The 22,309-nt window shown below is 38.5% G+C and overlaps 1 protein-coding gene and 1 long non-coding RNA gene across 2 annotated transcripts in view; one reads left to right on the forward strand and one right to left on the reverse strand.

The window, feature by feature from the left end:
* The window catches only part of CYYR1 (cysteine and tyrosine rich 1), a 106,398-nt gene extending 100,004 nt beyond the window's left edge, over positions 1–6,394 (forward strand). Inside the window, exon 4 of the mRNA XM_060010441.1 lies at positions 3,734–6,394. Within this exon, the coding sequence (XP_059866424.1) occupies positions 3,734–3,858 (125 nt within the window). The 3' untranslated portion in view covers positions 3,859–6,394. The remainder of the gene's footprint in view (positions 1–3,733) is intronic.
* A 14,014-nt stretch (positions 6,395–20,408) lies between these two features.
* LOC132424605 (uncharacterized) overlaps positions 20,409–22,309 on the reverse strand; it is a 226,987-nt gene continuing 225,086 nt past the window's right edge. The window contains exon 4 of the long non-coding RNA XR_009519225.1: positions 20,409–20,558. This is a non-coding gene — a long non-coding RNA (uncharacterized lncRNA). The remainder of the gene's footprint in view (positions 20,559–22,309) is intronic.

A 22,309-nucleotide genomic window follows, 5' to 3' on the forward strand; every position in this document is an offset into this window, starting at 1 on the left:
ACCATAGCTAATCATTTTGACAAAGTTATTTTTAGAAAGGTATAGAAAAGATAAATAACTTTGTATACATATTTATATCTCGTTATCTTAATTGTATCTTAATTCTAATTAAGATCCCAGTTTGTAAATTATCAGCTCAAAACAAACAAAAAAATCACACAATATGAATTACAAATAATAAACAAGACGTAAAACTGTCAAAGAAATGTAAAATTAAGGGATATTTTAATAGTGAGAGTTTTTCAGTATTAAATTACCAAAATATTAAATGATAGCCAGCTAGCTGATTCCTGGAATTTTATTCTAAAAAACTAAATCAAAGTAATAAAAAGTCTATATGTAGAAAGACATTTGTCACTCCACTATTTATAATAATAAAAAATTGCTATTCTCAAAATAAGTGAATGGTAAGTGGAATAATGTACAGCTGTTAACAATAGAGTTCATGAAGAATACGTAGCAGAATGAAGAAGATTGTTACAATACAGAGTGAAAGAGCATAGACTATTTTACATAACTACAAGGATATAAAAACACAAGTGACTAGAAGGGAGTATATAAAGATATTGTTCGTTAAACTGTGGTGACAGAATTATGGATGATTTTCCTCTGTTTCCACATTTTCTAATATAATGTTGTACAATTTTTATTAACACCATGCACCTTCCCTTTATATTTGTTTTAGAGATGTTATCCTGAGTGGGTAAAAAAACATTAACTTCCTCCTATGAATTTCATAGCATCCCTAAATTTTGCAAAATTCTACACAACTACATTGACATACATGATAAATGACATATTTGCCCTACTTAAGTCAGAGAATTAGAATTATTGGTTATGAAAGAATTTCAAAAGCACCATATCTCCAGCTGCATCCATGTATCTTTTAAAGATGATTTGACCTTTAAGAGAGAACAAAACCTCTTAGGGTTAATCAAGAATTCTAAAATTGATACCCTGAAAAGTTTACTTCCTAGTGAAACATTTTTATCTGTAAGAAAGAAAGATAGCACAGTCCACAGTTATACCATTATTATTTCAAAATGTCTTCCCGCAGCTGGTACTATAAAAGATGTGCCGTGTTTATTTCATGATGGATATAGTCCTCCAAATACCACTCTTCAGCATTATATTATCACCTTATCAAAATAACAAAGGCTACATGAATGAAAGAACACTGTTTCATATCTTAGATTTTCATGCTCAACATGCAGCTGTATAAACCATAGGGAATCTCCCTGAAATGTCCTCCAGCAGTTTATATGCAGATGGAAAAATATAAATGCTTTGTTACTGAAGCATAAAGACACACCACAGCTTCATGACAGAGAAGGATGCAGAGTCGATCTGTAGAATCATCTGGTGTGTGCTTCTCAAGTGGGAGGCAAGGAAAAGCTTCATCATAAAAACAGCTTAGAACCCACATGCTTATAAGAAACAGTTCAATGGGAACCCAGCTGTAACTTCCTGTTTTACATGGAGGCTGCATTTCTTGCCTTGCATAAAGTTTATTATAAATCTCTTTGTCTCAGTCCTCTTGGATATAACGAAGCAAAGCAGTAGGCATAATGCAGAGGGAATGTGTGTTTAGACTCTGGCAGGAGTTATTCCATTTTGTTGTAGAAAACAAAGCTTGGAATAGGCCAGCCTCCCCAGGTCTAAAGCAGCCGTGGAGAAGCTGCCTTCTCCACAGATCTGTGTCCTCTGCTCTGAGCCCTTGGCCTGCTCAGCCCACGAGAGACTTGCAAAGCCTTTGCTCACCAGAGCATCCCTCAGAGGACATCCCACCCAGTTCTGTGTCTCCATCTTTCTCTTGTGTCAGATGCCTCAATTCTGCTTCTTCACATCCCTAAGTACAGGCAGATCAGTAATTGGTTTAAATCATCAAGCTCCTGGTAGAGAGAGCCAAGTTAACGAGATACAGATGGGAAAAGAATCTAAAAAAGAGTGGGTATATGTATAACTGATTCACTTTGCTGTACAGCAGAAACCAACACAGCACTGTAAATCAACTATACTCCAATACAAATTAATTAAATGTTTTTTTTAAATAAAGAGATTCAGAAGAAACTTTGTGTTTGCATATAGGGTGAGGCCCTATGTTTATACATGCATATTGATCAGAATACCGTCATAATCTTATTGTAAGAGTACAATTTAGAAGACGTTTTAGAAATAAGTTTGTTGAAATGTTGCTTGTTCTTTTCTTCCATTCTAGAAGTAGAAGCTTGGCTGTTTATTTGCATTATTATAACACTAGTCTTGTGGTTTAGGCTACATTCACAGTAAGCAATTAAGACATGTCAATTTCCAACTAGAATCACAATCTTGATGATAAATCAATTACTGGAAAATCATCAGAGGGGTTGCTGAGAGGTTGCTCAGATGTTGTGGAGTGATTTGGTTCTTAAAGACATGGAGTGCTCAAGGAGTACCTCTCTTCCAGCCCTGGAGACGGGGTGGAGAGCACTACAAAATAGATGTCTATATATAGTCATAACAAATGTATTAAATGTGATTTTAAAACACACTGTCCTATAATAGTACAATAAAAAATTAAAGACACTTTTTCTAATAAGATTTAGAAAACTAAATTCTCCATCCCCATTTCTAAACCTGCTTGTCCTCCTTTTTTTTTCTTATTTCTGTAATGGCTCCATGACCCTCCAAGTTACAGGAGCCCAGAACCAGGTACCCAATACCTCGACACCTTCTTACCCTCGACCCCTTTTCCACCTACCCAGTCATCACTTAAGCACTCAGCTGCTCAAGGGCTCCTATAATCCCCACCCCCAACTTCCATGAGTCCTTTATCATCCCTCACATATGCTACTACATCATCTCACCTGTTCTTTGCTCCACCTGAATCCATACTGCCGAAAGAGTCACCTTCCTAAAGCATACTCACTAGCATATTCAAAAAATCTCTGATGCCTGCATATCACACACTCCTTATGTGATATTCAAAGTGCAATGTCCATGTAGCCTATCTTACACCCAATAGTCTGTACCCCCCACTCCCCTGACCCCTATGTTATGCAACATGGGAATATAGCCAATATTTTGTAATAAGTGTAAATGGAGTGTAACCTTTAAAAATTATATGAAAAAACATTTTTTTGGTTGTGCCACACAGCATGAAGGATCTTAGTTCCCTGACCAGGGGTGGAACCCATGCCCCCTGCATTGGAAGCACGGAGTCTTAACCACTGGACTGCTAGGAAAGTCCATAAAATTGTATGAAATTTAAAAAGAAAATAAATTAGATTTTTTTTTGAATTTTATTTTATTTATTTTATACAGCAGGTTCTTATTAGTTATCCATTTAAATTAGAATTTTGTAAAAGCCCACCATGATGGTGATACAGTCAGATTCCTCAACATCTTTTCCCGTTTCTCTCCTCCATGTATCTTTTGCTTTGAACAAAAGTTCTCTCTTGCTTTGGTGCTTTTGCTCAAATTGAATCATCCTTTAGCCCCTTCTCTATCTGCCCCTTCTATATCATCTTTCCAAGAAACTTGCCCTAAGCCACCAATTCTAAATACTTTGGCCAACGGCACCACTTTTTATAGCACTTGCCCTTCCATACATGTGTGTCGCCAGTCTGATAAAACTATAATTATTGAAAGCAAAACTTATGTCCTCCCCCAAAGTACCCAGCCTAGTGGCTCAAATATAGTGGACATTCAATTATTGCTAAATGCCTGATGCCCTTCTCCTTTTCTTTTCCAGTGGCACCACCCCCCTACAGTTACGACCATGAGATGGAACACTGTGCAGACTTGCCCCCTCCGTACTCCCCGACACCAGCACAGCATTCTCCACCCCCTCCATATCCTGGAAATTCAAGGAAGTAATCCTTCCCCCAGAACAGAATATGTGCCAATCAGAGATCTTGCCCGGGATAAAATGTCTCTACCCAGAAACAGACAGGAAAGGATTGCCCTAAGGAATACCTCTTTGAGTTAGACGATATGTCAAGTGGAATGTCCAGGCTAAGAGAAGAGATTCAGGGTTTCTACCCTACTCAGAGCTGATCCCATATGGGGTATTATGTTGGGTTCAATGGGACCACGTTTGAAGAGTTCTACTGATCAACATAAGCACACTCAGAGAAGAGTAATGGATAGACAAAACATCGGAAATTCATGTTGCTTAAGGAACAAATGAAGGAAATTGCAATATTGATCCTGAAAAGGAGAAGATTTATGTAAGACAAGAGGATAACCTGGACTACATAAGGAAACAACTATACTCTGTAGCTTTAAAAGTCAGAACTAGAATTGTTCAGTCTTTTTGTTCATCAACAAATGCAGATCGAGTGCCTGAAAGCCTACTCAGTGCCTTATATTGTTGGAAACACTAGATGGAAGTTACAGGAAGAGAACTTTGGTTTTAGTATACGAAAGGGCTGCTGAAGCTTTCATATTGACTAGATTGCTTTGTGAAGCTCCCTATCACCAAGACTCCAAACAGAACCTGGCTGACTACCCGGTAGAGACATGCTCGAGAAGGGAGAGCTAAATTAAATTGTAGATGGGTTCAACGGGCCCCAAAAGCTCTGCTCATGTTTTAGGTAGATGTGAGGTGAATTTCTATGCCATCAAGAATGAAAATAACAGAGATAGTTGAATCTATCTAATTTGAGACTTAAAACAATCAAAAGGACTTAACAGCTGCTTGAAGCCAAGAACTTGTCAATGCTAGATACTGCCACCTAAAAATCATCTGATTTTATTTAGTGTATTATGATAAAGGTTACTCCAACTGCGAAAAAAAATTTACCAAGTTCCACAAGCAACAAATACTTCATTTCAGATTAAAAGATGAGAAGCCAGAATCCCATGGGATTTTACATCAGGGAGTATAATTTCAGAACCCGACCAGGAAGATATACAAAAGTTTACAAAAAGAAGAGGGGAAAATGAAGTTTGGATTCTGTTCTGTGTAACTCCACTCACATGCAGCTTAGACAAATTTCTGCTTTTCTTGTAATATTTTAATAATCTATTCTCTTGAAAAAGTTATACAGTTAATGGAAAAGTAAGATATTGACATCAAACTGTTGCCTTTTGCCAAAATCCATATTTTATGCCAATTTTATGCCTTTTGCCAAAATCCATATTTTATGAAGTTTTATGAAACTTTAGGTGTAAAAGTTTTTAATAAATAATTCTAATATGCCATACTTTGCTGCCAGTGACCTTAATTAACATTTCTATTTTTATGAGGGTCCTTTCATGTATTTAAAATTGTACATTGAGAAACTATTGGGAATAGATGATTATATTTGTTTGTCACTTTTCAATTAAATCTAAAATGTTTAATCCAACATCATCAGCACAATTCAGTGAAATCCCAAAATGATGCTAAGGATTTTGCTGGACAAAACAACCAAAAGAAATGTCTTCAAGTAAAAGTTATAGTTCAGGAACTCAGTAGTTGTAGTTGGGAAACTCAGTAGCTCGTATAAGTAGCATATTTTACTTTCAAATACATTGATCTGACTGAAATACAGTCTAACTGCCAGTAAAATCTAGAAGCTAGATTTGTTTGGAATGACTTGCTTGATTTTTAGGCACTGGTGATTTTCTTGCTTATGAAGCCAGAAAGCATTCAAGCATTCTAGTCCATCCAAGTAACTGAGATTTTAGCACAATTTTAACAGTGCATATGCTTTAATTTATCTCCCTTCTGCAAGTGCGATCAGACCCAATTACACTGTAGCTACACAACTCAAAGTGCCAGAGCCTCTGTGACATTCAGAATGATGATTCCCAATGCACTTAAGAAAAAATGGAGAGGAAGAGTCCAGCAGAAATTGAATTCTCATCATCTTCACTGTCAATAAATGTTTACTGTGCATACCTTCTCTGTCAATAAATGTTTACTGTGCATACCTTCTATGTTCTGCAGACATGACCCACGTAGGCGCTATTACAATCCACACCATCTCTCTTCTTTGAGTTTTTTTATGGCCTCCCTTAAAGCATATCACAAAACCACACACCTACAACAGATGAGTATTTTTACTATTTGTATTTAGTGTCACGATCGCGTAAATGTGCACAATATCAGTATAGCCTTTTGGAGTTCGCTGATTATTTTCATAGATCACACATCTTGGGGGGAAATAGTATATGATATGAAAGCTTTGAATTATGGTTATTTAAAAACTAATGTATTTGCTATGTCCAAAGTGTTTATAATAAGCAATAAAATGAAATAACCAATTATAACAGGAGTCATATTTTAAATTGTCTTGGGTCTATTTTGTTTCACCCTCCATCTCTGCCGGTTTAGCCTCGTTCTTCCGTACAGGAAACACGGGACTGGAGCCAGATAAACTTTGTTTTGAATCCTGTCTCCTGCCTGTATGATGATTTGAGGCAGGCCACTTCATCTCTCTAAAATTCAACTTTCTGCTCTGGAAAATGTAAATAATAGAATCGACTTCATCAGGTTTTGTGAAAATTGGATGACTACACATAACATTCTACATATTGTGCCTGGCATGTAGAAAATGTTGTATAAATATTAGCCAAAAATAAATTAACAAAAGAATAACATAAGGATGACAGCCTCTAGAACTGAGCTATCTAACACATTAGCCACCAGCTACATATGATTATTTCAATTTAAATGAATTTAAATTAAACTAAAGGAAAAATTTAATTCCTCAGTCTCACTAGCCACATTTCAAATGCTACATAATCTCATGAGGTCAGTGGCTACCTTATTGGGCAGTGCTGCTCTAGAAAATCTTACCTATAGGGCTTCCCTGGTGGCGCAGTGGTTGAGAGTCCACCTGCCGATGCAGGGGACATGGGTTCGTGCCCCGGTCCGGGAGGATCCCACATGCCACGGAGCGGCTGGGCCCGTGAGCCATGGCCGCTGAGCCTGCACGTCCAGAGCCTGTGCTCCGCAACAGGAGAGGCCACAGCAGTGACAGGCCCGCGTACCGTAAAAAAAAAAATAATAATAATAAATAAATAAATAAATAAAAGTAGAGGTAGGACATCGGTCATAAAGACTCTATCTAGGTCAGTGACACAAATATACATACCTAATTCTCTTTCCAACCTTTGTGCCCCCAATCCCAGGCCTTACCACTTCTATAAGCAGGTGTAACAGTTATCCATCACTGTGTAACAGATTACCCCAAAACTTGGTGGCTTGAAACAACAACATTTATTATCTCGGTTTCTATAGGTCCAGAATCTGGACGTCGCTTAGCTGGTCCTCCAGCTCAGGGACTGTCACAGGCTGCAGTCATGTCAGTGTGCAACAGAGGAAAGATCAATCTCCAAGCTCACTCACATGCGTGGTCATTGACAGGAGTCTGTTCCTTGCAGGCTTTTGGACTGAGGGCCTCAATGACTCACTGGCTGTTGGTTACCCCTATTCTTCACCATATGGGCCTCTCCTTAGGGCAACTCAAAAATATGTCAGCTTGCTTCCCCAGTGCAAGACAGCAAGAAGAGCCATAGAGTGAAAGAACCTGGTAGCAAAACATAGTGCTAGCCAGAGGGGAGTCATAGACTTAAAACCTAATCTTGGAAGTGATATCCCATCACTTTTGCCATGTCCTATTCCTTAGAATCAGGTCCCTAGGTCCACTCTGTACAAAAGAGGAGGGGATTACACGAAGGTGTAAATACCAGGAGGTGAGAGCATTCTTGGTAGTCAGCCTACCAGAGCAAGGATAGTTCATCTCATTCCCTTTAAATTCATTATTTGAAATTCAGGCAATCTTGCCTCAACCAAGAATGTGCCAACTCAGCAGCTGAAAGAATACCAGGGCCATGCTTGGCTGTGATCAAATTGCTTTTAGTGACCTGGCAGGGCTAGAATAGAGCCAGCAACAGAGGCCCATGCTAACTGGGTAAGTGCTGCATTCCTAAGGAATATTGAAAGGAGACACTACATTTGCATTTTTCATGAACTTCATTTACAAGCTGTACTAAAGTCTATCACATTTTGACAGGGAATGAAGTACAACACATACCACATACCTTCTGGACAAGTCTTAACGTGGTCCCGGTTCTAACCTCTGTTTCAACTTTGTTCCAAAATATTTAATCTTCATCAAGAAAAGAATTCCAAGACAAGTTTCCAGATGAGTGTTCAGTGGATCAAGTTGCTACCTAACCTAATCCTGAATACCTTCACTAAAAATGGAAAACAAACCCAACAAATGTTTGGGACTGCAGAAACATGTGCTGGGAATGTTTGCCTTCTCTGGATGCATTAAGGAATAACTGGTTTAAAACAATGATGCACAGGGGCTTCCCTGATGGCGCAGTGGTTGAGGGTCCGCCTAACGATGCAGGGGACACTGGTTCGTGCCCCGGTCTGGGAAGATCCCACATGCCGTGGAGCGGCTGGGCCTGTGAGCCATGGCCACTGAGCCTGCGCATCCGGAGGCTGTGCTCCGCAACAGGAGAGGCCACAGCAGTGAGAGGCCTGCATACTGAAAAAAACAAACAAACAAACAAACAAACAAACAAACAATGGTGCACAGTTAGACTCTTCGATTCCTATTTCTGCTCTGTTCCCCCTCTGATACCCGAGTCGTGAGGAGCTTTTGAGTGTCTACCACTTGCCATTTCTTAGAGAAGAGGCAGAGGAATCACCTTCTGAATCACATTTAGTAGTGAGTGATAAGTGAATAAGAGATCTCATATTGTTTCCACGGCCTGAAAGATCGATAATTTTTTCTGATTAAAATCCAAAGAGAACCAAGTGATCTGATTTCCCCATTTTTGTACCTTGAAGTCAATGTCTTCACTATCACACATCTTGCATATTATCTTCTCTGTTAACTGGGAACAACTTGAAAGCAGTTCAGAAGAATGAAACTGTTGAAGTTCAAGTTCTGTTTTGCCTGTGAAAATGCACTTGGAGACCCACCCCCTGGGTCTCACCACCACCTGAACACACAAGACAAACTCCCTCACTTCCTTGCCTGGGAATAGGCCTCTCACTTCTGTAAAACCCCTGCTCTTCTTTCCAGATGTAGCTAAAGGGCTTATACTCTGAGAATTCTGATCATTCCTCCAATCAGAAATAATTGAGTCCCACCTCTGCCCCTTTTTGTACCTATCTTTGTACTCCAAGGACTATCTCTTGGACACCTGTCATCCCCAGGTGGTCACTCTACGATATTTGAAATATGACCTAGATGATTGAATATATTAGGTCAGCAAATAATATTTGGCATTAAAGAAAGTTAAAATAACTTTAAGAATGAAAGGAAGAGAGTTTATAGTGAGTAGCATATTCTAAAAGGGGTCCATAATCCAAGATATGGGTCAGGGAACTGGGAAAAAGGCTATATAGTTTTGTGGTTTTTAATTATGATGCATGTCAATCCAGATAAAGCTGGATTGTGTTTTTAAGCACAAGTTAACACATGTTGGCTAAGGTAAATGCACACGCTAATCGTCACTGACTCAGTCAAAACAAGACAACATGCTAGGTTGGGAGAGGCACTTTCATAATTCTTCAGATTAAAATTGAGCTTCTCATTTTTTCCATAAGAAAAATACCAACCAAATATCAGAAAAGAATTACCTCATAAATCACATTTCCATAGAATGGATCCTAATATAATGTAGATTTCAGAAACATTGTCCAAAGGATCCACTAAGGGCAGTTTTACTAAACTATGATGCCATTGTTTTCATATTACCATTCCTTCAAGGTATGTTGGAAGACCACTGAGTATTCTGAAATGACACAAAAAAGACCAAAACTGCTGGAAATGGGTAATAAAATAGCTACCAGCTTTTGTGCTATTACTATTTTAATATGTACAGAGAGCAATAGAGCGTTTATCCAAGTCCTGAAAAGCAATAATACCATTGTAAAAAAGATTGATTCTCAATGGAATCCTCCCTAAAAATATCTAACTTTAAATCATAATAATAACAATAGTTTGGGGGGGTGTTGGTGCCAGGCACTGTTGTAAGCACTTTACATTTAATCACATTTAATCTTCCAGTCCCATGGTCTAGGTATTAAAATTATCCCCATTTTGCAGGAACTGTAGATACATCACTTCACAGTCCTAAAAAATCTCTTTCAGTGACAATAAACCTTTAATGCTGCAAAGAAATATATCCATATTTACACTTTGCTTGTAAGAGCTACCCATGGCAATCTTGGAGCTGATCATAGAAGCTGCCTTTTCATGGCTTGAGTTCCAAGTGGATGATTGTACATGTTTGAACAATCGTGATGACTCATATCCTTCACTTGGTCCATCTGTTGCAATTCATCATTCAGTCTCCATCGGTTCCAGTTCTTACATACACTGTGGCTGAAATAGAGAGCAACAGGACCCTTTCATTTCTGATACAGCACCTGGTCCCAGGAGATACTTTCACTCAGTTATCTCCCAGGTCATGACTTTTCACCTGTACAGAAACCACTATGAATTTTCAGTGGATGCTCTATATTTTCTTTTGACCAGACAAGTAATGAGTCAATATTTATGGAAAAGGGATAAAGGAAGGAGACATCTGCAAAACGATGTGAACTTTTAACTAATTTTGAAGGGATAGTCATAAATATTGGTAAGAATGAATAAAAACTATAAAAATTGGTGTCTACATTGTACACATCTCATATTGTTATGGAATTGGTTGTTGGTTTTCTGTTGTGCATTTTTTTTAGAAACTCGAGAGGTCTACAGAATTTTAAAAGAAAAAGTACATATAAGCAAGAAAATATTAAAGGACATTAATAATATGTTAGAATAGTGAGGGAAGGATTTTTAAATGAGAAAAAGGCAATAGTAGGCTTCCAGATAATTCTGCATAAACAGCAGAGTTCTATACCAATCAAAAAATACAACAAGTTTTGCCCAGCACACAGCTGTCTATACATGAATGTCAAAATTAAAATATTTATGAAGTCTGTGCTTCTCCAGGCCATACTAATCTAATAAATGATATTTCTCCATCTTGGGCCTCATTTGCTACTGTAGGACTTCCACACTCCTGCAAAGTACAACTTATAATTATATTTGGGAGTCCCCAGAGGATATTTCTTATGGCCTTTCAATTACCAGGTTGCATCTCCCAGTTTCTTTTTCTCCAGCTTCCTTTTACAGATGTAATTGGCTAGACATTTGCCAACCACTAGATTACATGAAGGTCACGTGGCACTGCCATGCTGCTGACAACCCCTGTTAAGATCTGTGAATTGGTTTGCTGTGCCCAGACACCAGGATTCCTTCCAGGAGCTGCTATGTCGCAGTATCACTGCCCACTATTGCAGTGGCTGAGCTATCATGAAGAATAACCCCAGGGGCTGTGTCCACCTCCAGATGTTGTTGAAAGCTATTGGCCTCAGGTGCCATTAGAGTTAGGACACACACATCCTGAGGTCTGGGCCACTAAAAGGGTAGAGAATTCAGTATGCTAGAGTTTCCTCTGTTCTCTCCCTCCCTCAACAAGCCAAGAAAATGTTGCACTATGAGATAAATGGGAAAACACTTCTTTTTCTTTTACTGAAGACTTTAGGCTCAAAGCAGCAATATTTCATGTTCCCAATATCTCAGGGATTATTTTGTGAAAATAGATCTTTCAGTTTTGACCTCATATCTTCTCCTCTCCCTCAAACTTAGACATGGATCAATAAGGAAAGGATAAATTTTAGACAAATTCTAGTGATAGACACAGTGATATTATTATTAAAAAACATTCCACTCTCCTCTGAAGACTGAGACATTTTTGGGGAATATAACTCTGGCTCTTTCCTCCTTTAAGATGAACCTTACCCAGGAGACTTCATAATCTCTCATGGAAGTAAACTCTTCGTGGACACGCTCTACCACTCAGTCCTTCGGACATGTCGGAGTGAACAGTTTAAGCTCAACATGGGCAACTGCCTTCTGCACTACTTACAAAGTCCTATGATGTCAATGACTAGCCCATTTCTCCCAGGAAAGAATAAGTGGCCAACAAGTAGCACTTACCTGAAACTATTGTTTGGCTGAATTCAAATGAATTGAGGGAATAATTTTATCAAACTATTTAGATGGACTCATGATTTATTTCAATTTTTTATATGAATTGACTATCATTTTGGATATCTGTAGACAAGTTCTTAAAGATATGTCAGTAGAAACCAAAATAAGGGCCAAATGCAAAGGTCTCTTCGTCGAATAATGATTTTTAAGCAAATGTATGGTACATGCCACAACAAAGATCCTGCATGCCACAACTAAAAGAAAAAAGATCCCACATGCTGCAACAAAGACCCCACGTGCTGCAACTAAGACCTCACGTGCTGCAACTAAGACCCAGCGTAGCCAAATAAATGAATTTAAAAAAAAAAGAAAAGATACCTTTTGGGTATCTTTAGTGTTGGATGAACAAAGTATTGAATAGAAACAAAAGGTAAAAGAACCTTTTGCATTAAACCTTTCTGTACTGCCTACCTTCCCCCTTGCCCCTCTGGATCCAGTCTCTACCCCTCTCCCCTCTATCTCTGCCCCAGGAGTATACACTGCATGACTGCATCAATGAGCTCCCTTGCCTGCCAGGCTTCTGGTTGAGTCTGGTCAACAAGGAGCCCACTCAGAATATCATAAGAAAACAGAGTAGGGATAGGGCATTTACTTGGGGTATTTCTGTGGGCTGTATCTCTCAAACAAAAAGTCTCAATTCCCATGGGATGCCTTGTCCAAACAGCTATTTCTGTTAGCTCCCTCCTCTGGCCCATTCAGGACTAGGGCTAATAAAGCTTCCCCTCTGATACTAGCCCAGGTGTCCTGCATTATCCCTTGTTGCTTCCCTACACTTACTTATGCATTTCACTAAACTCTCTTCAAATTACCCTGTTTGAGTGTGCCATTAGTTTCTTGCCCTGACTGAAACGCTCATTCTTAAACAACAATAACAACAAATCTACACGAGTCATTTAATGTATTAAAATAGACAAGAGTCTCTTCTCAACTGCTCTAGGTTTCATCATATATTTATTTGTGAAAGCAGGCAGGAGATCTGGGTTCCAGTCTCAGCTCTACCACTAACTAGCTTCAGGACAGTGAAGAATTCTCCAGGGCCACTATTGTCTTAAAAACAAAATGAAGGTGTTAGACTAAATGATCTTTAAGATCATTTTTAGCTTTCTGTCCTTTGAGGGACTAATAAATTACTATGTGGCAGCTCTCAAGAATGAAAAAGCCAATAAAAAGAATTGCATAGACTCAGAACTATAAGGCACCATAGGAATATTTTTATGTAACAGCTTTATTTCTTAGGTGAGGAAACAGACACAGAAAAGAGAAGAGACATATTCAAAGTCACTGGTGATGAGCCAACTTGTTGGTGGCAACTAATAGGATCCCAAAGTCCTTGCTCCTATCCACTGCACAATGCCACTTCTCTACACAGCTGTTGGTTCAGGTTGTTATTCCCATTCTCTTTCCAACCTCAGGGCCTTTGCACATGCTGATCCCGGTTTTTCTCATTGTTCAGATCTCAGTTTAAATACCAAACCATCAGATAAGGCTTCCCTGACAACCTGGTCCAAGTAAGTCTCCAACTACCCCTTACCATTACTCTGCATCACTGTTTCCTGTGTGATGCCTTCATATCACTTATTCCAAAATGTAATTAAATGTTGTTTGTTTATTTGTTTCAATTCTGTCCCCTTTCTCCACTAGAATGTAAGCTCCCTGAGACCAGGGGCATGTCTGCTGGATGCATAACTCTATATGTGGCCCCCTAGTAAAATGCCTGGGGCAGTATAGGCATTCAAAAGAAAGTATATATTGAATTCACTATTGAATGTCTTTTACAAAACAACAAACTAGGGTATAGACTGTAGTTGCCCAAATGCTCTCATATGAGAAGAGTAAAGTTAGGTGTAAGCCCTAAATTCTCAAATTTCAAGGGATCATCTCAGGAAATTATCTCCCTCCCTCTCTACTCCTTTTCTATACTGCCTCCCCTAAGGGGCCCGATTCACAGTGAGGTTTGGTGGAAGAGGAAACAGCAGGCCAGAGGCTCACAACTCTTAGCTAGATGAAGTAGATGAGATCTTAATCTACACATAAGGGCTCACAGGACCAATAAAGGGCAAAATGTAGCTGTGTATGCGCTTAATCTAAGGTCAGGCTTATAGCTGACATCATTACCACTGCAACCCAGGCCCAGGGGGTCTCTGGAACAACATGGTAGCATTTGAGTTGATACAACACCTAAGGAGATGCTACTGGCATTTAGTGTAGCACAAAAGACAATCCTGTAAAACAAAGAATTTTCCCACCCCAAAGGCCACAGGGACCAACATTTTTCCCCAGATTTTGTTTCCTCAAGCACCTCAGAGTAAACCCAAAAGGTAGAAATGCACAATTACATGAAGTATCATTAATTTAGAAAGGTTTCAGATAGTTAATGACCCCAAGACACGCCGTTAGCAGTGAATTGCTCCACTGACTGTGCTGGTCTGAGGAACAAGGGAGTATTAATAAATCTTCTACCTTCATTCTCTTCTTCAAACTTCAAAGACAGGTGGTTAAATAGCAAAAATAGCTCAAGTAGTGTTTTGGTCTCTCTGGGTGAAGTTTTGCTTCGACAGCTATGTTTCACCCAAGTCATGGACATGGGTTCCGGCCTCCCACTGATGGATGCAAATATCCATTGTTCAAGTCAGAATATACTTCTGCCTGACAGCAAACTGTATTCTGTTCAGAATGAAGCTGCTGCATTTTACTGTTGGTGAAGAGGCGAGTAGTAACTTGTATAAGTGTAAATTGTTGGAGTATGAATAATTGATGTTGGACATAAGTCCTTTCTTTTATGGACTCCATTCATTAGGGGAAAATCCAACCAGGAAGCATGGTTTTCATGACACCAGGCTTAAGGTATGTCTTTGGAAATAAAAACATTGGCTTTTTATATGTCCTGGGGGTTTGGATTTAAATAAATCAGGTCCTGTAACTGTGAGAGACGATTGAAATTAAAATATTAGAGGCCACTTTTCTACTTATAAAAGGAGAACAAAACAGAAAATTATTAAATGGGTCGATTGATCTAATGACATCTCCAGGCCTAGGTTTAAAAATAAAATAAAGTTGGTAGATTTCAAAGGAAGGACATGATAACCTCTTTCCAGCAAAGAGGATATGATAACCTCTTTCTTACTTCCAAAAGTAAGCCTGGAACATTTGTGGACACCCTCTTTAGAATTACTTTCATTCACTTATTCATTCATGCATTTGGGTATTTTTTTCAATCAATAGATTTTTTCTTTAATTGCAAACATCTTTTATGTCAGGCACTAAATGCTGGGTTGATAGCAATGAAGAAAATGGACAAGGTTCCTTGACTTACAGAGATTACAGCAGTCTCTGCTTACTGTATATGAAAAATACCAGTCACTACAAAATCCATTTATCGGATCCAATTGTAGGAAATGCTGTGAAGACATATCAGTCCAAGATGCAACCTTAGAAGTCATTAAGCTCGACCCCATTATCTCAAAGGTGGGAAGGATGAAGCAGAAGGAGAAGTGACTTAAGTGAGTGTATACAGGGGAAGCAGCATGCTGGCAGCTCACACCAGTGAAGCGATTTTCTTCTGAGCATAAGGCGAATAGGACCACTAATAGGCAAAATATAGCTGTGTATGTGCTTTAGCTATAACCAGGCTCATAGCTCATGTCATCTAAAGATTCTTCCTTAAAAACATTTGTCTTCTAAACATTTGTCTGAGAGTTCTTTTTTTATTGTTTTAATGTGACCAACACTGACTGTTTTCATTTAGTTTTGTTTATTAAGCCTATATGTTATATCTATCTATGATTTGTTTGCTTGTCAGTTGGTTGGTGGGTTAGTTTTAGCAAGGCTTAACTACTTCACAGTTGTAAAAAGCCCTTTGTACAAGCCAATCAGATAAGGCTACCTATTGATGACTTCAATTATAGGGTATTCTGGAAACAACAAAACTATGGTGACAGTAAAAGGATCAGTGATTGGCAAGGGTTAAGTGGCAGGGAGGGAAGAACAGGCAGAACACAGAGGACTTTTAGGGCAGTGAAACACTCTATGATACCATAATGATGGTTACATGTCATTACACATTTGTCAAAGCCCATAAATGTACAACATCAAGAGTGAACCCTAAGGTAACGTACGGACTCTGAGTGACAATGATGTGTCAACAGAAGCAACAAATGTACCATTTTGGTGTGGGATTTTGATAGTGGGAGAGGCTGTGCTTGTCTAGGGGCTGGGAATATATGGGAAATCTCAGTACCTCCCCCTTGATTTTGCTGTGAATCTAAAACTGCTCTAAAAAATAGTCTATATTCTTTAAAGCCCTTTATAAAGAGACAAATCAACAATCCAGTAAACAAGGAAGAGACAAGTACTGCTATCTAGGCCTACCTTTACTGATAGGCCTTCATTCGTTCAACAGACGTTGACTGTACCACCTACTATGTGACAGTCACAACTCTAGGTGCTGGGGATTTAGCAGGGAACAAAAACTCCCTGGAGCTTCATTATAATGGGGGAAAAGGACAGAATAAATAAATAAGTAAATAGTGTGTCAACTGTGGAAAAGCTCTGAAGAAAATAAGCAAGGTCAAAGAAGAGAGGACAGAGTTGGGTAGCAAAAGGTTTTTTTTCTGGTAGGAAGATCAGGGGACCCTTGATTCAATGCCATTTAAGTAGAAAATGTAAAGTAGTGAGGGATTGAGGCTTGCAAATATCTAGGGCAAGCGTGTACCAGGAAAAGGGAACAGCAAAAGCTAAGAGTCTGGGATGGGAGAACACTCAACCCATGTGTGGCAGAGCCAGGAGGCCACTGTGGCCGGAACAGAAGGAACAAAAAGGAGATGAGGTTACATGAGTATCAGAACAGATAGGGGAAAGCCTTGTCAGCCATGCTAAAGATTCTGGATTTCATTCTGCGTGAAATGGGAAGTCACTGGAAGACTCTGAGGCATATAAGGTTACTAGAGTGTGAGTGTTTAATTCAAATGGCAAAATGGTATGATATACGTTCGCTGTAATATTTAACACTTGTATATTGCTCTTCAGATTTCAACGTTTAACAGGAAAGTGTGAGGAAGAGCTGTGAAATAAAGATATATGTGGGTTAAGGCAAATATGGAAATACCCAGCCTGAGACCATTTGGAATTGGGCCATGGTTATCTGTCCCATCGTAGCATGGTTTCCTTTATCAGGACAGCCCTTCCTTTAGCACATCCTTAATGGATATTTGTAGACTGTAGAAGATAAAGAAAATTTTGGGAATGGGGTCACTGCCGTGGATCTTGAGGGGGCGGGGAGCAGAGCTGGGTTGTTGGGTAGCAGTTGGGAGTAGCTTATAGACAGGTGGTACTGGAATAAAATTAGGAGTACTTCAAAGTGGGGAGTTATGGTTCCCTGAAATTTTTTCGACCCCAAAATGTCCCCTAATGCCTGGAGAATACTGGTCAAGCTCTATCCAGCCCTTCTTAGCCTATCCACCAGAGGCACATCCAGAAATAAAACTTCCCAGCGCAAGATGAGGTGTGAAAAGTTCATTTTCATTTTTAAAAGGCTGTAGGTCTATCCCTCTGAAATGTTCTGTTGCCCCGTTTGTAGTTTCCTGGACTGGAAAATCTGGTTCTTCGTGTGGTTCTGCCTATACTTCCTGATGTTTATTATATCTATAGTACACAAAAATACACAGCCAATTTCATTCTTTTTTGGCTGGTGGGTGTGTACAAGAAGGGTTGTGTCAGATAATTAGAAGTATGAGGACGGGTAAGTCCTTGGTTTTTGTAAATGTTCTTATGGACAGTTTTACCACTTTTTTTTTCTGACAGAACTGGCATGTAACATAGGGCCTTTTACTTCCTAAAGGTATTGTAATTTATGAAGTGTATTTAATATCTTTTATGCATGCTTTGGGCAGATATGAAGTAAGAATGGGAAATATTATTTTACTGTACTTCCTCTCTAAAATGAATTTAAGAAGTGTGTATACTTCTGAAAGTAGAAAATTTTAGTTTATTGCTATGAATATTTAATAGTCTACATTTCCTATGATGAGTAATTTGATGTGTGTGTGTGTGATGCTCATTTAAGCATGGCTAATAGCAAATGGATATGGAGGTGATGTCCAAATCCAGAGAATCCATCATATATTTATAATATAAATCATTTTTTTCATCCCCCAATTAGTCCATTACAAAATAAAATTTACAAACCAAGCAAATGTTTCCCATGTCAATTACCAGATTTTAATCCCTTACCTACATAAAACATTCAAAGGAGGACCTCAAATTTGGAAATAGCTACCGTGTTTTTCATTATAAGATTAACATTTTCCTTGAGTCAATAATTCATGACATCTTCCAGCTTTCTCTCAAAGCTATTCTTACAAGATGAATCAAACGAGAGAAGATAAATGTGGACATTTTAAAGAAAACTGCTATCTCTGCCATCAAACTTCTTTTTTCTGAAATAATGATGCCGCCTCCCAACTCAGAGCCAAAACATGATGATTTAGGGGTTGAATGATTATATTCTAAGGAAGTAATGCTATTTTATTTCTGACTTTTTAAATTTCTCATTTTCTATTTCTGAGTGGCATGAAGGAATGCACAAGGAATGCACAAGCTTTTTGGTACATACAGAATAAAAATTAACTGAACTGAATATTGAAATTACCAAAGCACTCAATTTCTTAAGATGTAGCTGATCAAAAATAGAATATTCTAATTTCCTTAGAAATTAGGAAAGAGGGGAAGAGGGTGAGGAGTTTAAAAAGCTCTAAAATGTATAAATTGTATCTATATACACACAGACATACAACCTATGGTTCTGTTTTCTGGAGAACACTGACCAATACACTATCTCACGGTGTTTTTCTGAGGGTGAAAGCACAAGTTCCATATGGTGCTAGAATATCGTAGGTGTTTAATAAGTTTTCATTTCTTTCCCCATTACTCACACCCGCTAAAAAAAAAAGTTACAGGGAGTCCACTCACAAGACAAGTTCTGCAAGCAAATGGGCTTTGTCCTCTGGGCTTTGTAGGAGAATCAGGGAAGGGGGTAGAAGGAGAGAAAGTCACAAGGAATGGACTCTCCCACAGGAAGGAGCTGCCTAAGACACAAAAATTAAAGTCCAGTGTGTCATTAGCTGTCACTTGGCCCAGATCCCAGATCCAACCCTAGGCTGGGTGTGATTCCACCGGAGGAGAACGCTCTATGCCCAGCCGGAGTCATTTTAAATGAGAGCTGTAGGCCTGGTTTCTGGAAACCATCTCACATCAAACCCAGAACCAAACTGTGTTTCACTTGAGCTCTGGCATCTAAGAAGCATGTGGAGAAAAAGAATTCAAAAATAACTCCATCAGAAGCAGCACTATAAAATGAGGCTAAGGTTTTTCTCTGTCACTGAATGTGATAAAAGTAATGCAATACCTTAAATACCATCACTCCTTTCTATCAGAATTTCTAAGGGAGAAACTTAAGCCAAAGTCAGGTAAGTGAAAAAGTTGACACTAGTCTCATATGGTAAACTGATCATATTTCTCAACAACCAGACATATAATTCACTCTCATCTCTCTCTCTGGACTCCCTGACTACCTTCTACTATGGGTTGGACTGATTTCACCTGGGAAGATGTTGAATTTTATGGTCATTGCTTAAGTAGACACAATCACAGTCGAACTAAACTGTTACAAGACTAAAATTTTGGTGGTCTTCAAAATGCATTGATAAAAACTACTTTTCAAAGATATGTGTCTAGTAAAGATGTGGGGTACAGGTACACTCATACCCTATGAGAATGTAAACTGGACAGCAGTTTGGCAAATTCTGGAGAGCACTTTGGCAACATACACCAAAATGCCAAAGGTGCATATCTTTTTTTTTTAATTAATTTTTATTGGAGTATAGTTGCTTTACAATTTGTATCTCTACTGTACAGCAAAATGAATCATCTATTCATATACATATATCCTCTCTTTTTTGGATTTCCTTCCCATTTAGGTCACCACAGTGCATCAAGTAGAGTTCCCTGTGCTATACAGTACGCCCTCATGAGTTGTCTATTTTATACACAGTATCAATAGTGTATATGTGTCAATCCCAATCTCCCAATTCCTCCCACCCCACCCCTTTCCCCCTTTGTATCCATACATTTGTTCTCTACATCTGTGTCTCTATTTCTGCTTTGCAAATAAGATCATCTATACCATTTTTCTAGATTCCACATATAAGCGTTAATATATGATATTTGTTTTACTCTTTCTGACTTCACTCTGTATGACACTCTCTAGGTCTATCCACATCATATGTTGTTTTTTTTTTTTTTACGCGGGACTCTCACTGTTGTGGCCTCTCCCGTTGCGGAGCACAGGCTCCAGACGCGCAGGCTCAGCGGCCATGGCTCACGGGCCCAGCCGCTCCACGGCATGTGGGATCTTCCCGGACCGGGGCACGCACCCATGTCCCCTGCATCGGCAGGCGGACTCTCAACCACTGCGCCACCAGGGAAGCCCCACGTCATATCTTTTGATTTCATGTTTTCACTCTGAGGAAATGATCGAAAAGAAATAATTGGACAAATACACAAAGGATGTATACATGAGAATCATAATAGCAATGTTGACTATAAATATAAAATAATATCAATATAATTATGAATCAAGGCTAAATGCATGATGATCATTTACACAGGAAATACTCTACAACTACCACAAGTGAATCATGTAAAGCTATTTTATGTCTACATTGTATTAGGCCAAAAAAGGAAGATTTAGAGTGTGCTGCCATTCTGCTTTTAACAAAAATACTATATGTACATAAAGTACAGAAGAATATATACAAAAAAATGAAAAATTGTTATCTTTGGATTGTTAGATGAAAGGGTAGTACTATTTTTTTCTTTCTTTTCTTTGTTTGTTTTTACTTTCAGGATGAATAGCCCACTGATTTTTATAATCAGGAAACAATAGTAATTTAAAATTCTAACTAGATACAAATTAATATAAAAATTTGTTTTCACATATTTTAAGGAGTTTTAATATATGGAGTTTCAGAAAATTGGTCAATAATTTTTAATTTTTGGAGTTTCAGAAAATTGGTCAATAATCCTTAATGTAAGGCAGCAGCAGAAGTGGATATTTTCAGATTCAAACAAAACAGAATTCTCTGAAAGCCAAGGAAAACACAAGACAATAGTTAAATGCTCAATAATCCTGCAAATAAGAGTGTAGGCTGAGATCCATGGTAACTACTGAATAAATATGTTTGTCAGTGTCTCTAAATCTGTGGTGCAGCACGAGAGGCTTGTCAATAAATGACTTATTGATGGTAGCGTGAAGATGAATTCCAAGCACTATCATTGACTCTATTATGAGCAAGTTGACAAAGCTTTTGTTATCTTCTCAGCTGGAGCGATTTTCACATTGTAAGTTTGTGTAGCAATTTCTCTCTGGGTATTCAAGCCCATCTTAAAATGAAACTTCAGCCAGAATATGGTTTAACATGCATTCAGTGATAAAGAGAGATCAATCATTTTTGAGGAGGGATGATGTGTAGAACAGGGAAACATACAGTATTTGTCTGTCAAGACAACAAAATAAAGGGAGTAAACTGACTTTCTGTTCAAGGACTCAACTGTGAATAGAGAGTTGTGATCAGTCTAGTTTCTTCTAATTTATATGAAAAGGGTGCCAATAAAATAAATATAAGTAATAAAAATTAATAAATAATCATAGATAATACAATTTAATAATAGATAAGACTGATCCTGGAGTCCTCTGGTTACGCCAGTTTTAATCCTTGAGTTTCTGCATAGTGGGGAGGTGGGAAATGTGTCCTGTGGAGGAAAAAGTGCAGAGTGGGAGAATTTGGAGGACTCAGAAAAGCACCTATTTAGCAACTGGTATAAATTATTTCCATATTTTACCCATGCTGCAGCCCTCTGTATCTTTGATTCATGCAACTGGCATTGAGACTAGCTCTAGAAATGATGCCCTAAATCAGGATTTCCCTACATGTACTCCCTTAAGCCAGTGGTTCTAAAATGTGGGCATTTTTTCCATCCCCCACCCACCAGGACATTTGGCGATTTCTGGGGACATTTTTGGTTGTCACAACTGGGGGAGGGGGCTACCAGCATTTAGCAGGTAGAGGCCAGGAACACTGCTAACCATCCTATAGCCTCACAACAAACAATTATCTGACCCGAAATGCCAATAGTGCCAAAGTCGAGAAACACTGCCTCAAGCATTGAATATAAAAGTTATAATGAAGTTTTCTAATAATATTCTTTGAATG

The sequence above is a fragment of the Delphinus delphis genome, chromosome 4 (assembly GCF_949987515.2).
Source record: "Delphinus delphis chromosome 4, mDelDel1.2, whole genome shotgun sequence".
Classification (NCBI taxonomy): domain Eukaryota; kingdom Metazoa; phylum Chordata; class Mammalia; order Artiodactyla; family Delphinidae; genus Delphinus; species Delphinus delphis.